At 38.4% G+C, this 22,199-nt stretch overlaps 2 protein-coding genes across 2 annotated transcripts in view; one reads left to right on the top strand and one right to left on the bottom strand.

Annotated features, from left to right (window-relative positions):
• The window catches only part of DSG3 (desmoglein 3), a 33,075-nt gene extending 22,896 nt beyond the window's left edge, over positions 1-10,179 (bottom strand). The window contains exons 1-2 of the mRNA XM_006053998.3: positions 9,864-10,179; positions 479-514 (exon numbers count right to left, since the gene is read on the bottom strand). Of these exons, the coding sequence (XP_006054060.3) occupies positions 479-514; positions 9,864-9,911 (84 nt within the window). The 5' untranslated portion in view covers positions 9,912-10,179. The remainder of the gene's footprint in view (positions 1-478; positions 515-9,863) is intronic.
• The window catches only part of LOC123331265 (collagen alpha-1(X) chain-like), a 95,563-nt gene that overhangs the window by 39,219 nt on the left and 34,145 nt on the right, over positions 1-22,199 (top strand). The window lies entirely within an intron of this gene.

Genomic DNA, 22,199 nt, shown 5'->3' with positions numbered 1-22,199 from the left:
ATTATGAACATTGTTGGAAATATTTGCTTTGAGTATTAATTACAGACACCTAGGTTAAGGAGTCTCCTATGTTTCAAGATATTTAAGATGGTTAAATACCCAATTTTCTCTCCCTTACACTATCATGCAAAGAAGAAACAGTAAATAACTAAAACAGCTACTGAGCTATATGATTTTTAATATTAACATTTAGCCATATTTTATATTTCCTATATATATTCCACAACATCTAACTGTTCTGGGCACAGATACTGGTTTATCTGTTGATATTTTTAAGATAAGACCAAAGAATGCATGAGGTAAATTATAATAATGACATCGATTCATGCTAGTATTTAAGTATTACTAGGTTAGTTGTTAGAATTGTATTTTCACAATTAAATTATTTAGTACTTTATAATATTAAGTAAATATTTATTTTTCCAGTACAATTTTTAAACTAAACTATTTTAATTGCAAAATCTTTTTCATACTTTACCTGTATTCTCAATTCTCCATGAACCAAAAGAACCACCTGTAGACATTTAAATAAAGTCAAATTAAACATAAATTCTTCAAATAAGTAATTACATAAGATAATAATTCTGATTTTTACATTCTGTTGTTCCTATTGTAGTTGTTTCTGTTTCAAGAGGGAGGGAACACGGGTATACCTATGGCTGACTCATATTGATATATGGCAGAAACCAGCACAACATTGTAAAGCAATTATCCTCCAATTAAAAGTAATAAAAATAGGAAAGAGGTAGATTTGGAGAAGCAGTATTCAAAGAGCAAAAAAGAAAACAGTCTTCATGTAAATAGTTCCTTCAGTTGTGTAATCTAATTGTAGAATTTTAATGATGTTCAGGGGAATCTATTGGACTTTTCAAAATTCTAACAGTTGTTGCAACAACCAGACATTTCTTACCTGGCTGCTCTATAAACACTTCCCAGGAGCTATGGAAGCTGTTGCTTTGGGAAACAATGGTGCGCATCATTCTAATAAGCTTCAGAAAGTACCACAGGAGATTATTAAAAGCTGTGACCTACTCTACCGACTTGGCAATGCTGTTTTCATTAGTTGCAATTCCAGACTAAGGCATTTTCTTAGTCATATAAGAGCTGAGAGAATGGAAAGGAACTAGTCTAATTTAGGGAGAAGGCAATGGCAACCCACTCCAGTACTCTTGGCTGGAAAAATCCCATGGATGGAGGAGCCTGGTGGGCTGCAGTCCATGGGGTCGCTAAGAGTCAGACATGACTGAGCGACTTCACTTTCAGTTTTCACTTTAATGTATTGGAGAAGGAAATGGCAGCCCACTCCAGAGTTCTTGCCTGGAGAATCCCAGGGACGGGGGAGCCTGGTGGGCTGCCGCCTGTGGGGTCGCGTAGAGTTGGACACGACTGAAGCGACTTAGCAGCAGCAGCAGCAGTCTAATTTAGAGAATGAAATGTAAAAGATGGGGCTGTGCTATTCCAATCACAAGTACTATTTGCTATGGAATGTGAATTTGTGCATCTCTGCTCTACTAGTTCAATTTAAATTTGAGCTTAATTTTCCTATTGATCTAAAACAAATAAAGATAAGATGAAGCCAGGCTAGACTAGGTCTTCACCTTCTTAGGAGTATATAGGACCTTCATCTGTGTCATTTTCAGTGTTGTTTTCTACCTGGAATGCATTCTTCTTACCTTCACATACTTGAATACTGTATTACTCATCCTTGAAGATCATTTTAAGTTCTAACAGTCTCCATGCAACTGTCCTTACTGATGTCTCCTTTTCTAAGTTTGCACAACGTATATTCTGTACTGTGCAATTTAGCCCATAATGGTTTACCGTTATTTATTATTTCTTATGGTTTTATGTGCATTATATGGTGTCGAGCCAAGAAAATGGCAAACTTTCCAAATCGGTGCTTCTATATTATTATTATTGTTTTTTGCTATCCTTACAATACTGATCCCTTAGCAGATGTTTTAAAACTGTTTTCTGACTCACTGATTAACTAATTTGAAGACAATCTGGAAGGAAAAAGATTATGAAAAATAAATCAGAACAAAAGAATTATGTTTTATGTGTCAGATGCTATTCACAGAGCTTTATGTTTACTATCTCACTTAACACAGCAGCCATCTGAAGGATACTGTAATCTGTCTTTCAGGGATGAAGAAAAGGAGAATACTCATGAGAAAATCAGTACTTTGCCCCAACTAACAGCCCTCGGATTTGAATCTCTGCAGCCTGACTCTAAGAGTGCACATCACCACTACACTAGATTCTTAAGTCAGTGTAAATAAATAGAAAATAAAAACGAGTCATAGAAAAAAAGTTATGTGATAGTCAATTTAGATTTCTTCCTGGCAAAGGCTGCCGTTAATCCTGAAACAATGTAGATTTATTACGTTGCTTATTTTGGAAGGCTATAATAAAGAGGCAAGTCCCAGTCTGAACCAAAGGAAAAATGATATCAGACTTAGGATGTGAGGATGCTTCCATTCTAAAAATTTCAGTAAAATCTTTATTTCAAAGGATGTTTGTTAAAATTGTCATGGAAAAAGACCATGACTTGTGGTTATAACAGATCTCAAAATTATTTTACAGCATTGCTGCTCTTTTTTAAACAGATTCATGAGTTACTTGGGGGGTTCCCAGGAGGCACTAGTGGTAAAGAATCTGCCTGACAATGCAGGAGACATAAGAGATGCAGGTTCAAACCCTGGGTTGGGAAGATCCCCTGAAGAAGGAAATGGTGACCCAGTTCAGTATCCTTGCCTGGAAAGTTCCATGGACAGAGGAGCCCAGTGGGCTGTAGTCCATGGAGTTGCACAGAGTCAGACACGACTGAGTACATGTGCACACATGCATTACGTGGGAGAAAAGACCAGGACAATGAAGTCATTGTACACCTTTCTCAGTTCCCAAGAACAACTCAGCCCTACGTGAGGGGAGGGATGGACCAGGCATGATCCCTTTTACAGGAAAACTGGAGTCATCCTGAAAATATGAATCATGTTTGTACTAGCCCTGTGGAGAATGATTTTTCTAATAGACATTAAGACAAGATATCTGTTTTTCTGGGAAGTGAAGGAAGGACAAACCCTAAACTGTGGAAATCGAGCATTGCAGACAGGTGTTTCTTACTTGTTAAGTCATTTCTTTGACTCCGAGCCCTTAAAGAAGCTACTCAGCCAAACCTTTACTCTTTCCCATCCTCTCTTTCAAAGTTAGCCCACCAGGAATGTTTTCCAATTTTAGGGAATATTGTGAAAATATAATCTTTGTTGTGTTTTTAGGAATATGGGGACAGTTACTAAGAACACTTTTGAATAATGCAGTGCTTTTTAAATATGTATTTAGACATATAGTCATAGCTTTACATTATTCCCAAGTATTTTTAAAAAAACTTTACTATTTGAGTTAATTAGTACTTATATGCAGCTATTTAGTTGTTTTAGTTACATTGTTCGTATAATTATTTTGAATATCTAATAAATATTTCAATAGCTTCTTGACAATGTAAATCAATTAAGTTGTCTTTTTTGTGGCCTAGAGTCTAGAAAATAGCAGTGTAGAGAAAACACTCTGTATTTTGTGAATTTATTTTTCTTTCTTCCCTGTGTTCCCTGGTTATGGTTTTATAATTTTGACTGTATGATTTATAAAGCAGCAATATGGTCTAAATGCCTTGGTATACATAAGAATTAGAAATGTTTTATTAAAAGCAAATAAGATTTTTAAGTTAATAAAAAGCATGCGACATAAAATGGCTGGATATTCATATGCCCTATTTGCTAACTAAAATGTATGTAGTTATATCATTAAGATTCCTATTGAGTATGGTAGGTTTGTAATAAATATATTTTGAGGATGTGGGTGACTGGATTTTTAAAAGTCTTATATAATAACAGTTGCTTTTTACTGAGTTTGGCTAAGGTTTTGTTTAGAGTACTCTGAAATTTCAGCGTGGGGAAGGAAGGTCAGACTGTTTGAGTATGCATTGGATTCAGGAAGCTAGTCCTAGCCAGCATAAAGCATGGCCATTTTTCTCGGCCATTTTTCTCTGCATGGGATAAGATCAGACCCACTCCTCTCTGGGAAATTTGCAGAATGAGCTGGGTAATTCAAAGGAATCATTACAAATTTTAAACTTGATTTTTAAAATTAATTATTATTTTTGAAAAGTTCATGAAATATATGTATGCATATAGGTTGGTGATACTATTTTTATAATTGGTTAGATGCAAGATTATGTGTCAGATTAAAAAGATCAATAGATATGTATCAACTTTTTGAAATTAAGATTAAAAAAATCCAGAAGTATTTTAATAAGCTTCATGTTTACCAAGGAAAATTCCTTAATTGAATGAAAATGATTTATGTTTAATTACTTAAGAAGTATTTAATTTAGGAGAGTTCAACACTTTAATAACTGATGTTTAGAGTAAATTCAATTTAGAAAATTAAGTCCTTTTTCAGGAGCTCATTTTAAGTACTGTGTAAGACAGTTTCTTCCCAGGTGGCTCAGTGGTAAAGAATCCACCAGCCAATGCAGGAGATGTAAGAGATGCGGGTTCGATCCCTGGGTTGGGAAGATCCTCTGGAGAAGGAAATGGCAACCCACTCCAGTATTCTTGCCTGAGAAATCCCATGGACAGAGGAGCCTTGTGGGCCATAGTCCATGGGGTCACAAAGAGTCAGACACAACCTAGTCACTAAACAATAAGAACAAAGGTAACAGTTAAGTGTAGAAATACAAAACTGGACATTGGATTCTGAATCCCTCAATTAAAATCCTAGTCTCATCATGTACTAGCTGAAAAACTTGGGAACATTATTTAATTTTTCAGTTTCTTTATCCATAAAATAGGTATAATAATTCTACTAACTTTATAGGTTTGTTGTGAGGATTAAATGAATTAACAGGTCTTAAAAAAGACTTAAAAAAGATGTAAAGAGCCACTGTGATATGATCTTTTATTATTATTACTCATGTCAAGGCACATAGAACTCTTTCTTGAGCCTCAGAAAGAGATAAGAACCAGTGTTCCACTGTCCAATGGTGTGATTTGCCGCCTGTGCAACTCCAGGGGACATTGTTCACATTGTAGTTTATGTGAACATACCTCCTGGCATTGTGCAGTGTACAGCCTGGTCAGCTGTGCAGCGGTCATACAAGGAACATGTGCACATTACATGGATTCAATTATTCATAGTACAATTATGGATAGTAACCAGTTGCCTGTGTAATTCTTATAATGAACTTCACAAAGCAAGCCGTCTCCTTGGTGGTTTAGTTGCCAAGTCGTGTTCGACTCTTGCCCTAATTCCTGTAATGAACTTCACAAAGCAAACCCTCTCCTTAGGCTATCAGATTGACTCTTAACTGGAAAGGAAGAGCCAAAGGCTAAGAGGTTTATGAGAAGCATCACGGACACCAAGTCTTCTAGTTCTAAATGAAAACCGGTTTTGAGTATTAAGCAACTGGGAATGGTAATTGATGGAAGTAAATAATTACATCTTTCCCAAGGTTTGCACGTCAGTCAGGGCTGGCATGAATCGCTTGGCAAGGTTATTCTGATTTTAGAATTTTAACTGTTGGAGAGGTTCAGGAGGAAATTAATTTTCATATATTCACCAGCATTGGAAATTGGAGTGCTTCATCAGTGAAGAGAAGGAAGGGTATGTCGAAGATTTTCCTTCTGGAAAATCTGGGCCACTTAGCATACAATTCTTTTCTTAACAATTTGCTTTCTGGATGTTCTGTAGAGAAAGTGGTTGAAGGGTGTTCTGCTGTATTTGGGGCTTCCCTCATAGCTTAGTCAGTAAAGAATCTGACTGCAATATCGGAAATCCTGGTTCGATCCCTGGGTCGGGAAGATCCTCTGGAGAAAGAAATGGCAACCCACTCCAGTCTTCTCACCTGGAGAATCCCATGTACAGAGGAGCCTGGCAGGCTACAGTCCATGGGATCCCAAGAGTCAGACATGATTTAGTGTCTAAATCACCACCGCTGCTCTATTTAGAACACATTCTAACTCAGAGCTTGGTATTTAAACTACTTTTCTTTTTTCCAGCATGAACACTATTAACTTGTTTAAAACGTCGTGCTTTAAACATCTTTGGATTTCAAACGCTTGTATTAGTTTTGTAATGAGTAAATCTTTACATAATAATATTGTAACATGAAATTAAATGGCTTATTGTTCAGATGCTATAGGAGCGTTATTTGACAGATTGTGTTTCAGATTTAATGGACTTCTGTAATACTGACCAGTAGTCTCCTTTGAAGACAAACATTGTTTTGAAAAGTTTAAATCTTTGAAGACAAGTATTTTTCAATCACAAAACCTTTCCCCAAAATGTTTACTTGGTATTGTGCAAAACAGATCAAGCAAACATGGGAAACAGATAAGTGTTAAATTTTACAACATGCTGGTGTTCCTCACACAGTCCCCTCTCAATGAATCTAGAAGACTAAAGCAGTTAAAATTTGGGGTAATGCTCCAAGTTTAAAATTTTGTTATTTCCCTATACCCATTATCATTTAAAATTCAGGTTTAATTTTTTTCTGTCAATTTTCAAAAAATTAATCGCATAACTGTTTTTGATATGCCCTTTCACTCAAGAAAAATGTAGGTTCTTGACATTAAAACTAATGTTGGTAGTTGTTTAAAATAGGAAGGGAGAATATTAAGGTGTTATCAAGTTTCATCTTTATTACTAAAATATTACAAATAGTAGGAAGTAGAGTCCTACAAAGCACTTTATATTTTCCGGAACACTTTTTTGCACTCATTGCTGTTTCATTTTTACTGTGGTCATTCTCATTAGTCAGGGGGATATGACTATTCTTATTTGACAGCTGAGGAAGCAAAACCTGGAGTGAGTCAGTGGTACAGGTATAGACTAAAGTCTATGATTTAGCTTTTATGTATTACCTCTCCAGGCAACCTTTGTATGGTCATAGGTTGGTGGAATTAACTCAAAACCTCCGAACAGGTCTTCCAACTTTCACACCCATCCTTCAATAACAAAAGATGTACATTCCCACTCCACAATGCTTTTAAGAACATTGTTTTTTTCCCATCACCACACCATTTCGAAACTCTGGGTGGCTCTCCACTTCTAAAAGGATTTCACTACCCTTCACAGAATGCACTTTTCTGTCTGACCCTCATCTGCCATTCTAACTCACATCCGGATTCTCCAGTGCAGCCAAACTAGTGTGTCCCTTGCCCGTAGGCAAGCCCTGCAGTTGCCCCTGCCTTTGCTCATGCTGGGCTGACGACAAAATAAATGTCCCTGTGGCCCACCTATATTTATCAGAGAGCAGCCCGAATCTCTCCTGGTTCATCAAGCCTGGTTTGCCTACCTCACTTTTTAAAAAAAAAATTTTGATGTGTACTGTTTTCTAAGTCTTTATTGAATTTGTTACAATACTGTTTCTGTACTTTTTATGTTTTGGTTTTTTGGCCCCAAGGCATGCAGGGTCTTAGCTTCCCAACTAGGGATTGAACCCACACCCTTTGGAAGGCAAAGTCTTAACCACTGGACTACCAGGGAAGTCCCTGCCTACCTCACTTCTGACTGACACTGCCTTCCACTAATGGGATTAAGAGTAGACCAGCACTGTCCAGTTGAAATAAAGTAACGAATGTGAATCGCTTATCGAATTTTAAATTTTTTACCATTCATATTAAAAAGGTTAAAAAGGTGAAATTAATTTTTTCAACATATTTTTAACGAATGTACCCCAAATACTGTCAATTTCAATATACAGTCGACATAAAAATTATTGATGACATATTTTATGTTCTTTTCTGGGCTTCCCCTGTGGCTCAGTGGTAAAGAATCTGCCTGCAGTTCAGGAGCCACAGGTTCAATCCCTGGGTCGAGAAGATCCCCTGGAGGAAGGCATGGCAACCCACTCCAGTATTCTTGCCTGGAGAATCCCGTGAACTGAGGAGCCTGGTAGGCTGCAGTCTGTAGGGTTGCAAAGAGTTGGATGCAACTGAGCACATATGCATGCATGTTCTCTTTTTTTTTCATACAGAGTCTTCAAAATATAATGTATACTTTATGCTTAACAGCACATCTCAATACAGATCAACCACGTTTCATGTGGTTAATAGCCACATGTGGCTAGTGGCTACTGTATTGGACAGAGCAGTTCTAGACCACTTAGTTTAATAATTATATATGACATTATATTGTTGTGTAAATAACTTGTGTGTTTTTGTATGTGAGCCTGCAAAATTTTCCTGAGGGAGCGTCCCCCATGGCTAGGATTATAGAGGCACTGTGGTGGGGGTTATAGTTTAGAGAGGCCTTATTCAATCATTCATTTACCCATTCTTTGAACAATTGTGTGTCCACTGTAAGGTAGATGTTGTGGTAGGCATTGGGGATGCAAAGAGGAATAAAACAGCCCTCTGTGTAAGGATCTTACAGCCACTCCAGAACCAGAAGGGTAACTGAGAGGGGTACACATCAGAGAAGGGAAAGAAACTCCCCTAAGCATGTGGCAGTCCAATTCTACAACAACACTATTCCAGCACACCCTGCCGCATATCCCCTAGCTTCCCAGGCTGGTCATTGATCGGGACAGATGGCTTATCAGGCTACCTGCAGTTTATTTAGCTCAGAAATGACCATCTGGAAAGGCGGGGAAGTCATACAACTGCCAGATTTCTCTTTACAACATTCTTGGGTCAATTAAATTCATTAGATTGCCAAAACAGTTAGTTACACTGTCATAATAGAAATAGACTCGAACAGAAGGATGTGATACCAATATTCTGCTTGACCATTGCCATAACAGATAAGGTTAAGAAATGCTGGCTAACAGGCAGTCTATTCTAATTTTAAGCATGTTTAATTTTTAGAAAGTTCTTTCTTGAGATCTATCTCCCTGTAACTTTTTGAAGTCCAATTATCTCAATTTTTTAGATGAGGACATGAGGGAAACTGATACTTAGGCCAACCCAACTTATTGTTGATAAAATGAGGAATTAGTATTAGGGATTTAAAAACTTCATTATGGTGTATTTCACTATTTTGATATCTATGTGGAACTGATAATATTGTGACCAATTTTTTTCTTCACTAAAACAACATAGTTAAGGAGCACACTAGTCTGTAACGTCTAGTCTAGTTCTTTGCTCTCCAGATTCCACTACTCTTTTATCTAATACTATATAAAACTTTCCCAGTCAGTAAAAGTTTTACTTTTCTGGAAAACTGGCTTATAAAATATTTTTTTCTCCCTAAAGGTTAGATATCTTTTGCACATAATGGCTAAACATAAACATTCTTTTCTTAATAACCCTCCCAACTTCTCCAGAATCAAACATTGCTTTGATTTTAATTCAATGGTCTTAGACTACTTAAAAACATGTCAGGTATCAAGACCAGGCATGTACAATTCTTAGCCATGTGCTTAAGAGATATATATAACCTTGGGAAATAGACCTCATTCTCTTTTATGTGTTTTACTTTGTGTAATAGAATAAAAGCCTGAACAAAAAGATGAATAAAAGCATGACTTTAAAGAAAGTGAAGATACTGTGGAAAATAGACCTGCAATCAGGATTAATTAGTTCTCCAACTAAATATGCTAAATGGCAACTTTCAAATTCATTTCTATCTGGCTTGGTTTTCCATGTGAAAATACAGCACTGAAAAAAAAAAACACAACCAAACAGCAACAAAAGGGGGAAATTGGTAATCTTTGTAGTTTCATTTTAAAATGTTTATTTCCACTGAACTCTTTTTAGAATTTATAATAGGGATTCAGCAATCAAATTAATATTCTCTAACAAGGAAGGAAACAGGGAAAGTTTGCAATTATTGGGGGGCGGGGGGAGGGAAGGACTTACCATTAAAATGGCCAGAGCCCCTGTGGTTCTGAAAGGGAGCCAAGCCATGGTTTCTGATTTCCCTGGTGAACGAAGGGAGCTGCCGCTTTAGTCCTTCCAACCGTCGGCATACGATGTCTCAGGAAAGCCCTTTCTCAGCGTCTCTCCTGTCTTCAGGAGTCTGCAGATGGCCTGTTATGCAGATCCTCCCCACCCTAAACCAAGGATTGGTCTCACCAGAAACGCTTGCATCACTTTTGCTCCCAGGTAAAAACTTAGACACACCTCAATTCCTGAAGCAATGAAATCCTTTGTAGGAAGCTGAAAGAGAAGTTCACAGGCTAAAAACCAGTTCTAATAGGAAGGTACCAGATGAATAATAAATTAATCACAGTGTGGAAGGGCAAAATCTAGCCTTGACTACACTGTAGAAGGATCTAGTTGGCTGGTTCTCATGGTGCCAATTAAAACTGAAAAGTAAAACAAAACATCCGAAATTCCCCCAAATCTAACTTGTGGAAGAGCACTTATTTTTAGCTTGAGTATGTGTGAGTAGATTTAAAGTTGAGCAAAATATATTTTGGGGGCTTCCCAGGTGGCACAGTGGTAAAGAATCTGTCTGCCAGTGCAGGAGACACTGGTTCGATCCCTGAGTTGGGAAGATCCCCGGGAGAAGGAAATGGCAACCCACTCCAGTATTCTTGCCTGAAAAATCCCATGAACAGAGGAGCTTGGTGGGCTACAGTCCATGAGGATCTCAAAGTGTTAGACACGACTGGGCGATTGAGCACACACACGCAAAATATACTTTAGGTTTTAAGCAATATATATATTTTTTGAAAGAAACTGCAGATCTGAAGAAGAAAATCATCGCATCAAGCAGTTGCTAATAATAGGATTTGAGTGAAAACAATTAGAAATAAAATTACACTAAATACAAATGGTGCCTTGGATATTTGAAATCTATAAACCATGTGTTGCAAAATCAGGTATCTGATAATACTCAGTTGACATCTTTCTGTTGTATTTCTTTTCATTTATAAATTAAAAAAAAAGTAGTTTGCAGGGACTTCCCTGGTGGCTCAGTGGTTAGGAATCCACTTCCCAGTGCAGGGGATGTGGGTTTGATCCGAGGTTGGAGAACTAAGATCCCACATGCTGTGGTACAACTAAGCCTGTGGGCCACAACTACTGAAGCCTTTGTGCTTTCAGCATTCCAGGTTTTTTTTAAAGGTTTGGTAGAAGAACAATATTATCTTTATAAGTGTTTATGCATCAGGTTTTGGAAGCTTTTTAGTTTCAGAAAAGCCATTTAATGAGAGTATTTCAGACAGAAAGGATTTCATAGTCAAGGAGTTGGGAAAAAACACCTTATAGGCAAAATGTTGTGCATTTGGGGGTTTTGTGTGTGTATTTTTAAAAATTTTGGTAAAGCATACATAATAAAATTTACTATTTTAACTATTTTCAGGTTACAGCTGAGTGACATTGAATGTATTCACATTGTTGTACAGCCATCACCACTACCCATTCCCAGAAAAAAATCTTGATTTTGTGATAAAGTTTTTGTAAATAAAGTTTTATTGGAACACAGCCACTCCCATTTGTTTATGTGTTGTAAATGGCTGACTTTGTGGTGAAAGGGCCAAGTTGAGGGAAGTTGAGAATGGACAGAGACTGTATGGCTGCAAAGCCAAAACTATTCAATACTAACTTATAGGAAATGGGCTTCTCTGGTGGCTCAGATAGTAAAGAATCTGCCTACAAGGCAGGAAACTCAGGTTTGATCCTGGGTTGGGAAGATCCCCTGGAGAAAGTAATGGCAATCCACTCCAGTATTCTTGCCTGGAAAATCCCATGGACAGAGAATCCTAGTGGGCTATAGTCATGGGGTCACAAAGAGTCGGACACAACTTAGTGACTGAAGTTCCACCACCACCACCTATTTATGAGAAATGTTGGCTTTATTTATTTACTTTCAGAAAACACTTGATGACTGATGACTAACATTGTATACCTTAGCATTTGTGGCAAATCTGTTGGGTGTTGATGCTAATGGAGGAATAATTAGTGAATCGTTAAAAACCTGGAAATTTTCCAAAGCTCAGGTTTAATATCCTTTGTAGAATTCCTTCTAAGTTTCATAATGTGTATTTTATTCACTTTTTGATTAGAATCATAAAGTGAACAAATACTGAATCCTTTCTAACATGGAAAGACTGAAGCGCACGGCAAAGTCTTTCTTGAATTAGGAAGTGGTTTCTCCATGACAGGACTAGCTAACAAATTTAGGAGCATAGAAGCTGAGATGAGCTTTATTGAACTTATTACTGATTTGTGTAATGCATAATTCAGCAATTGAAATGTTGGTTACTTGTGAATTTAGCATCTGAATTTGTTTAACATTGTTGAGAGTTTTGGGTTTAGATGTATGTGTACTGGGGCCATTTTATTATAAGATAATGAAAAGAAATACATATAAACTAGAAACTAGAATGGATTACCATAATATACTAGAACTTATTTTTGAATGAAGTGATTATGAATATATTTAACTTTTTTCATTATGATTGTATACATTAAAAAAAATTTTTTTTAAAGAGAGCGTATTAGCTTTACAATTAGAAAAGAAAGTTCTTTAAAAATAATATGAGTACAGAAAGTCTTTATGTATAACATTCTAAACTTTGGGGCAGGGAAAAAGAGAAGAAATGAACTTCAGTTGCTTCCTTTTCTATAATATCTTGCAGTTTCTTCAAAGCAGAGTTAGTGGAGGATGAAGGAGCCTGTTATACTACAGCTCATGGGGTTGCAGAGTCAGACATTACTTAGAGAACAATTATTGTGCTAAAGACAAAAGAGATTTTAAAAATGATAGCAGTGAATTGTGATATTCCTAGGAATACCCATAAATTGCATTGTGGACTAAATTCTAGATATGGCTCATTTTTTTCCTTCTGATTTGCCTTTCCTAAAATTCTAGTTCTTTGACAATTTTTATTAATTAGGCTTAAAAATATTAATTATCACTTTGCTCTTTCCTGACCTAAACACAGGTTAAGGATTTAACTGGTACTTCATTTTTGTGTTTTGAAATGCCAGTAAGTAAATTCTTGGTTGGGTGGTGAAAATAGAGTATGGGCACCCTTGTAGGAGAGTTATATACCATCCGTAGCCTGATGCAGGCTAAGTTAAGGAGGGTTGTAGAAAGGAAGGACAGATCCCGTTGTCCACTGGTAGGCAGACAGGACTCCCCTAATCTTCTAGGTGCTCTAGACAATACTTTAAGATAGCACTTCTTTTTCTTTGCAGGATTGGTGAGCTCAGTAAGGTAATAAAACATCCTTGTATTGGGGCCACATTTACCAGGCGAGAGGAAGGTAGACTGAGGTTACCCCTGCTGGGTGGTGCCTTTGCCTTCTGGACTCAGCATGTTTTCACTTGCTAATTTGTTTGTTTTTGTTTGTGAAAAGGAAAGAAGGGAGGATTTTCCAGTGGTTTCTGTTGAGAGATTATGTTATTACTCTCCAGATAATGGCTTTGGAAACATAAGCCCCAACTGGAAGCTAGCTTTTACTGAAGAAGCTGAAATGAAAATGAGGATCATAACAATAATAATCATAATCATTGAAAAGTACATGTGTACTGTGCTTCATTTGATGCATCGTATTAAAAATATAAGAATGGAACAATAGATACGATACATCATAGGTTAAAGAAGACACTGTTCTTCAATCTGCTGAAAGCTGAACAGATGAAATAAGAAATGAAGCAATGAGTGTTTATGTGGCAGTGGCTTCAGAGGTTCCCATGATGTCCCCAGTGTTCCTAATTTCCTACAGTAGTTCTGTTATTCATCAAGTAGAGAATCTTAATAAGACTGCCTTCCCTGGCAAGCCTTCACTGGTTTTTGCTTGTTTTGACTGGAAATGTATATCATGTATCTTACATGTCAGACATCACTACTTTTTGATATTTAATGGTTCTTGAATGTCCACCAATTCATGAATTAAAATATGGGTTCCACAAAGAATGCATTAGCAAAATGTTACCCAAATGGCCTGTCACTGTACTGATCCATCACTTTTTGTTATTCAAGATAATGGAATCATGCACTTCCATTAAGATCATCACTTGAAGACATCCAGAAATGTCAGAGAACATCATAATCATGCATTTGGAGAGAACAGCCTACAACTGTAAAAATCAGTGAAAATAGAGCTTTGATCTAATTTTCTATTAGATGGTATGCAACATGGTCACCATGGTTCTGTGATTCCTGGAATTCTTTCTTTCAAAAGATTTGTGTAATTTTTATCATATACTGATTCAAACCCAAACAGAAGGATAAATACAGGTGAACGTGCATTTAAAAATTTTCACTTATGTCGTGGACCAGGGTCCACTTCTTTTGGCTTTGTTTAGTCTGATTAGGCAATTGCTTATTTGTGGAAATATTTTTGTTAGGTAATAAAGAGTGAGAAGGGAGGAATTTCCTCACTTCAACAGTGAGTTTCTTTAGAAAAAGCTTTTCTTTGGTTCTTGTGGTTGAGTGAGTGAAAGTCACTCAGTCATGTCCTACTCTGCGGCCCCGTGGACTATCAGATCAGATCAGTCGCTCAGTCATGTCCGACTTTTTGCGACCCCATGAATCACAGCATGCCAGGCCTCCCTGTCCATCACCAACTCCCGGAGTTCACTCAGACTCATGTCCATCGAGTCAGTGATGCCATCCAGCCATCTCATCCTCTGTCATCCCCTTCATCTCTTGCCCCCAATCCCTCCCAGCATGAGTCTTTTCCAATGAGTCAACTCTTCGCATGAGATGGCCAAAGTACTGGAGTTTCAGCTTTAGCATCAGTCCTTCCAAAGAAATCCCAGGGCTGATCTCCTTTAGAATGGACTTGTTGGATCTCCTTGCAGTCCAAGGGACTCTCAAGAGTCTTCTCCAACACCACAGTTTAAAAGCATCAATTCTTCGGCGCTCAGCCTTCTTCACAGTCCAACTCTCACATCCATACATGACCACAGGAAAAACCATAGCCTTGACTAGACGGACCTTTGTTGGCAAAGTAATGTCTCTGCTTTTGAATATGCTATCTAGGTTGGTCATAACTTTCCTTCCAAGGAGTAAGCGTCTTTTAATTTCATGGCTGCAGTCACCATCTGCAGTGATTTTGGAGCCCAGAAAAATAAAGTCTGACACTGTTTCCACTGTTTCCCCATCTATTTCCATGACGTGATGGGACCGGATGCCATGATCTTCGTTTTCTGAATGTTGAGCTTTAAGCCAACTTTTTCACTCTCCACTTTCACCTTCATCAAGAGGCTTTTTAGTTCCTCTTCACTTTCTGCCATAAGGGTGGTGTCATCTGCATATCTGAGGTTATTGATATTTCTCCTGGCAATCTTGATTCCAGCTTGTGCTTCTTCCAGTCCAGCGTTTCTGATGATGTACTCTGCATAGAAGTTAAATAAACAGGGTGACAATATACAGCCTTGACGAACTCCTTTTCCTATTTGGAACCAGTCTGTTGTTCCATGTCCAGTTCTAACTGTTGCTTCCTGACCTGCATACAAATTTCTCAAGAGGCAGATCAGGTGGTCTGATATTCCCATCTCTTTCAGAATTTTCCACAGATTATTGTGATCCACACAGTCAAAGGCTTTGGCATAGTCAATAAAGCAGAAATAGATGTTTTTCTGGAACTCTGTTGCTTTGTCCATGATCCAGTGGATGTTGGCAATTTGATCTCTGGTTCCTCTGCCTTTTCTAAAACCAGCTTGAACATCTATATAGTCCATGAAATTCTCTAGGCCAAAATACTGGAGTGGGTAGCTTTTCCCTTTTCCAGAGGATCTTCCCAACCCAGAAATTGAACCCAGGTCTACCACATTGCAGGGGAATTCACTACCAGCTGAGCCACAAGGGAAGCCCAAGAATACTGGAATGGGCAGCCTATGCCTTCTCCAGGGGATATTTCTGATCCAGGACTTGAACCGGGGTCTCCTGCATTGCAGGCAGATTCTTTACCAACTGAGCTATCATGGAAGCCATAAGGTGGAATCTACTTATAAGACCTATTTTTGAATCCGTCTAGTTCCCTCCTTCTCTGGGCTCCCACACTTGCCAGATTCTTGGAATCTCTCAAGGTAGCTTAGGCAAGGGGCCTAGGACTCAGTTCCTGTTTCTTTCTCGCCTCTCACCCAGTCTGCCTCTCAGTCCGCTCTCAGTCAGCAACCTGACTGCTATTTTTAAAAGGACCGCAGCTTGCAGTGTACTTGGAACAGAATCAAAACCGCCTGTCGTGGCTTCCAGGGAACTGCCTGGTCCTTCTTTGTGTTCCCCTCCAGCCACATCGCAAACTCCCTTCATCTCACATGCACCTTCTTTTGTTCTTCGAAAATCATCTTTTCCTGTCTTAGGTCATTACTCAGTTTCTCTCCTGCAAGACTGGCTACTTCTCATTCATCAGGTGGTGGCTTCTGAGGCTTTCTCATAGGGGTCCTTTCTTCCTCTTCCATAGCATGGGCCTGCTCATCCCCATTATTTCATCCATCATCCCAATTTGCTACCTGTATAGGGCGTAATGGGGCTTCCCAGGTGGCTTGGTGGTAAAGAATCTGCCTGCCAATATAGAAGACACAAGAGATGCCAGTTTGATCCCTGGGTAGGGAAGATTACCTAGAGTAGGAAATGTCAACTCACTCCAGTATTCTTGCCTTGAAAATTTCTTGGACAGAGGAACCTGGCAGGCTATAGTCCATGGGGTCACAAAGAGTCAAACGTGACGAGGGACTGAGTGCACGCATGCCCACACACACGGGGCTTAGTACCGTGTGTCATTGTTATCTCTTAGTTGGAATACTTAACATGACCTTCCTCCACTTGTCTGTGTGCTCTGTCAGGAGGGATCATGTCTGTTTCATTTTACAGCATATTCCCAGCACTTTGCAGGGTGAATAAATGAACATATCTTTAAAAATTGTGTGCAAGTATGTCTGCTGGCTCAAAAGGCACATATACTCCAGATTTTTAATGGCTCATCATCCCAGAAGGCTCTATCAATTTACGTTCCCGCTGATAGTGTAAGAAATTGTCTCTCCTCTTCCCCATCCCCCTGAGGCATAACATTTATTATAGGTAATCCTTTTCTACTTCTTTTATGAGAATATAGTACTCATATAAAATATATATTTTACTTCTACTAAGAGATTTTAGCTTTAAATCTCCTAGTAGAGCTAAACTGTCTCTTAGTAGAGCTAAAATATATATTTTTATATGGGTACTGTTTTCTCATAAAAGAAGTAGAAAAGAATTACCTATAGTAAGAGATTTAAAGGGGGCTTCCCTGATGGCTCAGTGGTAAAGAATCTGCCTGCAGTACAGAAGACCCCAGTTGTGTCTCTGGGTGGGGAAGGTCCTCTGGAGAAGGGAATGGCTACCCACTGCAGTATTCTCATCTGGAGGATTCCATGGACAGAGGAGACTGAAGGGTCTCCATAGGGTCACAACGAGTCGGACACAACTGAGTGGCTATACTCTCACTTCTACTTTCAAGAGATTTAAATGTGGTTCCTATAAATGCAAATAATAATTAATTGGATTATAATAAATTAAATGAAGTTAAGATTCTGAGTATAGCAATCTAAGAAACTGGAGCCAAAATTAAATAAGTTCTGGATCTTGGTTTGATCCAGAGAACCTGATATCCCTCCTCAATCTAACCTCATCCTGACCTTTTCAGGGGAGGTGACAGAATGATATGATTTTTCACCATCTCAGATAATAAAATGATATGATTTGAAGAGATAGGACAATGAAATATAAAAAGTTAAGTATTAATTTCCTATACTCCCTAGTTGTTGTTAGATCCCTGTATTTGTATATTTTTAATAGTCCTTTTGATGATAAAGAGCACATTTCACAGAAGTTCTCAAATATTTTTAAGTATCGTGAGGGCCATGACTTATGTTTTCCTAAGAGTCAAATTGTACCAGTATCATTACTGGTAATTTCTAAGGAAGGAAAAATAATTTTTAGAATTTAAAGCTCAACCCAGGGACTTCCCTGGTGGTCCAGTGGCTAAGGCTCCATGCTCCCAATGCAGGGGGCCCGGGGTTTGATCCCTGGTCAGGGAACTAGATCCCGCATGCTGCAACTAAGACCTGGCACAGTCAAAAAGATAAATAAAGCTTACCCCCCCCACCCCACCCAACCCGTGGGAAGCAATATCATGTGGAATGTTCCACCAGCTTCTCAAACCACGCGTCACGAGGAGTGGCTGCTGGTGGAATGTATACACTGCATCATTTGCTGCAGCAGCTGCCTGCTCCCTGCTCTGCCTCAGATGGGCTCTGAAAACAGCATGGAACATTTGAGAAAATGATCTCCAAGGATTTTAGCAACGACTGTAGTTAAGAACTACTAGCTCTAATGAAGTGAGGAAGGATATTTCCGAAAAATGAGCAGTCTATCACATTTCGTTCTTCTGGGTCAAAGACAGATGTGTTTAATCTCTACAAAGACTCATGGGTTGCTGACATTTTACCTAATGAGGCATCATACACTGATACTTTTATGATTAGTAAGTTGCAAGGAAGTTTGGCAAACCTGTAAAACTTGCACAACTGATCATCCCATGCATTGTAAGCCCTGGGGTCCTGACTAGGAGTGACAAAACCTCCTGAAAAGATGAATGAGAGGAAAAAAATGGCAAGTGTATTTTGTTGCTTGTGTTTTTCAGGGGCCTGATAATTCTCGTATTGTGCAGATCAGTTTTACAGTCACATAAGACTTAGGAAGGCACTGAACTTCCTGTTCAAACATATGAGCATGTTTCTTCTGCAGTTTGGGACATGTCTAATTGGCCTTCCTTTGAATAAACACCATTATTCTATTCGCTGACATTAAGAAGAGGATCAGAATCCATTATGTACCTGAATAGGTAATAAATCTATGTCTACAGGAAAATGTTGCCTAGCTTATGGAATTTTTTTCTCTATTGTTTCATGTTAACTTTTTTGAACATCATTTCAGTTTACTTTCCTTTATTGAAACTTCTGAAGATTCCTGTGGACTCACTTAAGCTGAGCTTTTCTCAAAGCACAATATTTATGGTATAATTTTATGGTTTTTGACCCAGTGTTGGCACAGGTGGAGCCTATTTGGTTTCCTGGAAGGCTACACCTCAAGAGAGATTAAAGTCGAGAAAACTCCACCTCTAGTCTCCCTTGTTCTTACAGCACGCTCATGAGTCAGTTTGGGCTTCGTTTTTGAAGCCTTAGACACACGGCCAATTTTATGGATGTGTGTACACGTTGATTAACTTGTGCAACATGGTGACAATATTAATCTTTAGTTCTCTGCATGAAGTCATGTTTGACAAATTTTTGGAACACCTTTTTATTCCTTTAGACTTTGAAGTGATGTAGTGTATACTAATTTGGATTGGTCAGCCTGCATCTTAAGCAAGTATTTTGAGCTTAGGAAATTTATCTCCAGTTACTCCAAGTTTCACTATGGTCAATTGGTCTGTAGAAGTTTTCTATTTTGGGGGCCATCTTTCAATGGTTTATATTTTTCAAGGAAATTATCCATATCTTCTAGCATTTCATCCATATCTTTTATCCATATCTTCTAGCATCTTCAAATTTATTATCACACATTTGCATGTAATGCTTATCTTAGAAATTTTAACATGGATTTTTATATAATAAGTTAGTAACTTTTTTTTTACCCTAGTAGTAAAAAAGGACCTAGAAAGTGAAATAAGAATCCATTCAGACTCTGAAAAACTGTAAAATATTTGCAAGTAACTTTCTTAAGAATGATTAGAAGACTATTAATGAAGGGCATAAAATAAGACCTAAGAAAATAGAAAGATATTAATGTGTTCCAGGATGAAATGAATTACTATGTCAATTCCTCATAGATAAATTCTCAGTGCAGTTCTCAGACTTGATCCATAGTCTATGTGAAAGATGGGGGTGGAGAAAGATTAAAAAAAAAAATGTAAAGTCTGTATGGAAGAAAAATATATGTCCCCACCAGCCAATTAAGAGTGATTAACAAGAATATTGTGGGAAAACTGGACAGCGATAATGTAAAAGAATGAAATTAGAACATTTTCTCACCCCATATAAAAAACTAAATTCAAAATAGATTAAAGACCTAAGTGAAAGACCAGAAACTATAAAGATCCTGGAAGAAAATATAGACAGAAAACCCTGGGACACAAATCATAGCAATATTTTTGGGGGTCTATCTCCTAGTGCAAAGGAAATGAAATAAAAATAAACAAATGAGACCTCATTAGACTTAAAAAGTTTTGCATAGCAAAGGAAACCCTCAACAAAACAAAAAGACAACCCACTGAATGGGAGAAAATACTTGCTAAGGGGTTAATACCCAAAATATATAACAGTTCATACAACTGAACATCACAGGAAACAACTCAATTGAAAAATGGACAGAAGACGTAAATAGACATTTTTCCAAAGGACATGCTGGTGGCCAACAGGTACGTGAAAAGATATTCAATTTCACTAGTCATCAGGGAAATGCTAATCAAAACTACAATGAACTATCACCTTGCACCTGTCAGAATGGCTGTGTTCATAAAGAACACAACAAATGTTGGAGAGGATGTGGAGAAAAGGGAATCCTCATACACTGTTTATGGGAACATAATTTGGTACAGTCACTGTGAAAAACAGTATGGGAGTTTCTCAAAAAACTAAAAATAGAGCTACTATATGACCCAGCAATTCCACTGCTGGGTATTTATCTGAAAACAAAAACAAAAACACTGATTCAAAAAGCTACATAGCAGCATTATTTACACTTGCCAACATATGGAAGCAAACTAAGTGTCCATTAAAGATGAATGACTAGGGACCTACCTGGTGGTCCAGTGGCTGAGCCTCTGCTCCCAGTGCAGGGGCCTAGGCTCCACCTGTGGTCAGGGAACTAGATCCCACGTGCTGCAACTAAGACCAGGCATGGCCAAATAAATAAATATTAAAAGGTTAATGGACAAACAGTAGTATATATATCTATATCTATATCTATATATATATATACATGCATATATATAACATATTAATAGTTGAGGATTCATCTTCTCCAGATGCCATCTTCTATCTCCCAAACTAGCCTGTGCTCTGGGTCTGCATTCCCATACATGGGTTGTTGTTTAGTTGCTCGGTTGTATCTGACTCTTTTGAGACCCCATGGACTGTAGCCTGACAGGCTCTTCTTTCCATGGGATTCTCCAGGCAGGAATACTGGATTGGGTTGCCATTTCCTTCTCCAGGGGATCTTTCCTCTCTGCCTGACCTAGGGATCAAACCCATGTCTCCTGCATTGGTGAGTGGGTTCTTTACCCCTGAGCCAATGGGAAAGCACATGGGTAGGAATTTCTTAAAGATTATCCTGAAATGTTTGCTTACATGTTGATCCCTCTTACTAGTCTGTAGCATTCCCAAGGGTGGAGCTGTGTCTGGTACCTCTTTGTAGCCCCCATGCCTCACCTGTCCATGCCAGATAATAAGTGCTTGTTGAATTGAAAGTGTGAGCAAAATGTGCATTAGGAATCATGCCTCTGAGTGTTACACTGAAAGAACAGATCTGGGAATCCTGGGGAGAAAGTCTGAGATCAGGGTCAGAGATTCCAGGTCAGACTGTGGGCACCTTTCAGTGTCTGAAAAAGTTCTTGTTATGCTCACAGTCAGGTCTAAGGGAGACAAAGTCATAATAAAAAGTCAAAGAGGTTGGCATTTTTGACTACTATGAGAAAAACAACAACAATGGAAATGGAGTACAAATTAGGAACAAAAACAGGCAACTAGTCAGTTTAACAAGCTCCAAACCAGGAAATGACTGTCTATCCTAGAACAAGGATTATCTCTTCTCTGTCTTGTGTTGGCTTCCTGGTGAGGAGGTCAGAGATCTCACCGTGGCTGGACCAGGGATGAGGGGGTGAAGAAGTTGGGGTGGAGGAGTGGGAGGGGTGTGTGTGTGTGTGTGTGAGGTTCCAGAGTGTGGCAGGCTCCTTGGGGCTAGGGAACCCAGCATCCGCTCCTGACTGCCTTTCAAGGCACATCCCCCTTCCAGTTTGCCTGTCTGGATGTAGCTTGCTCTTTCCATTCCTAATTACTATTCCCTCTCCCTCCCTCTCATCCTTTTACTTCCTGCTCCTTCAGCAGTGCCCCACCCCCACCCATTCTTTCTTTTCCTTTTATTAATTTTCCCTTTCCATACTACCTCTGGGCAAAGTATAGATCTGAAATTTGTGTTACTCTGTTTATCAGAGGAAATTTATTTTCTGTATTTTCACTCTAAAAGTTAAATGC

Source organism: Bubalus bubalis, chromosome 22, assembly GCF_019923935.1.
Source record: "Bubalus bubalis isolate 160015118507 breed Murrah chromosome 22, NDDB_SH_1, whole genome shotgun sequence".
Lineage (NCBI taxonomy): Eukaryota > Metazoa > Chordata > Mammalia > Artiodactyla > Bovidae > Bubalus > Bubalus bubalis.
Note: the sequence above shows the minus strand (reverse complement) of the source record. Positions and strands in the feature narration are given on the sequence as shown.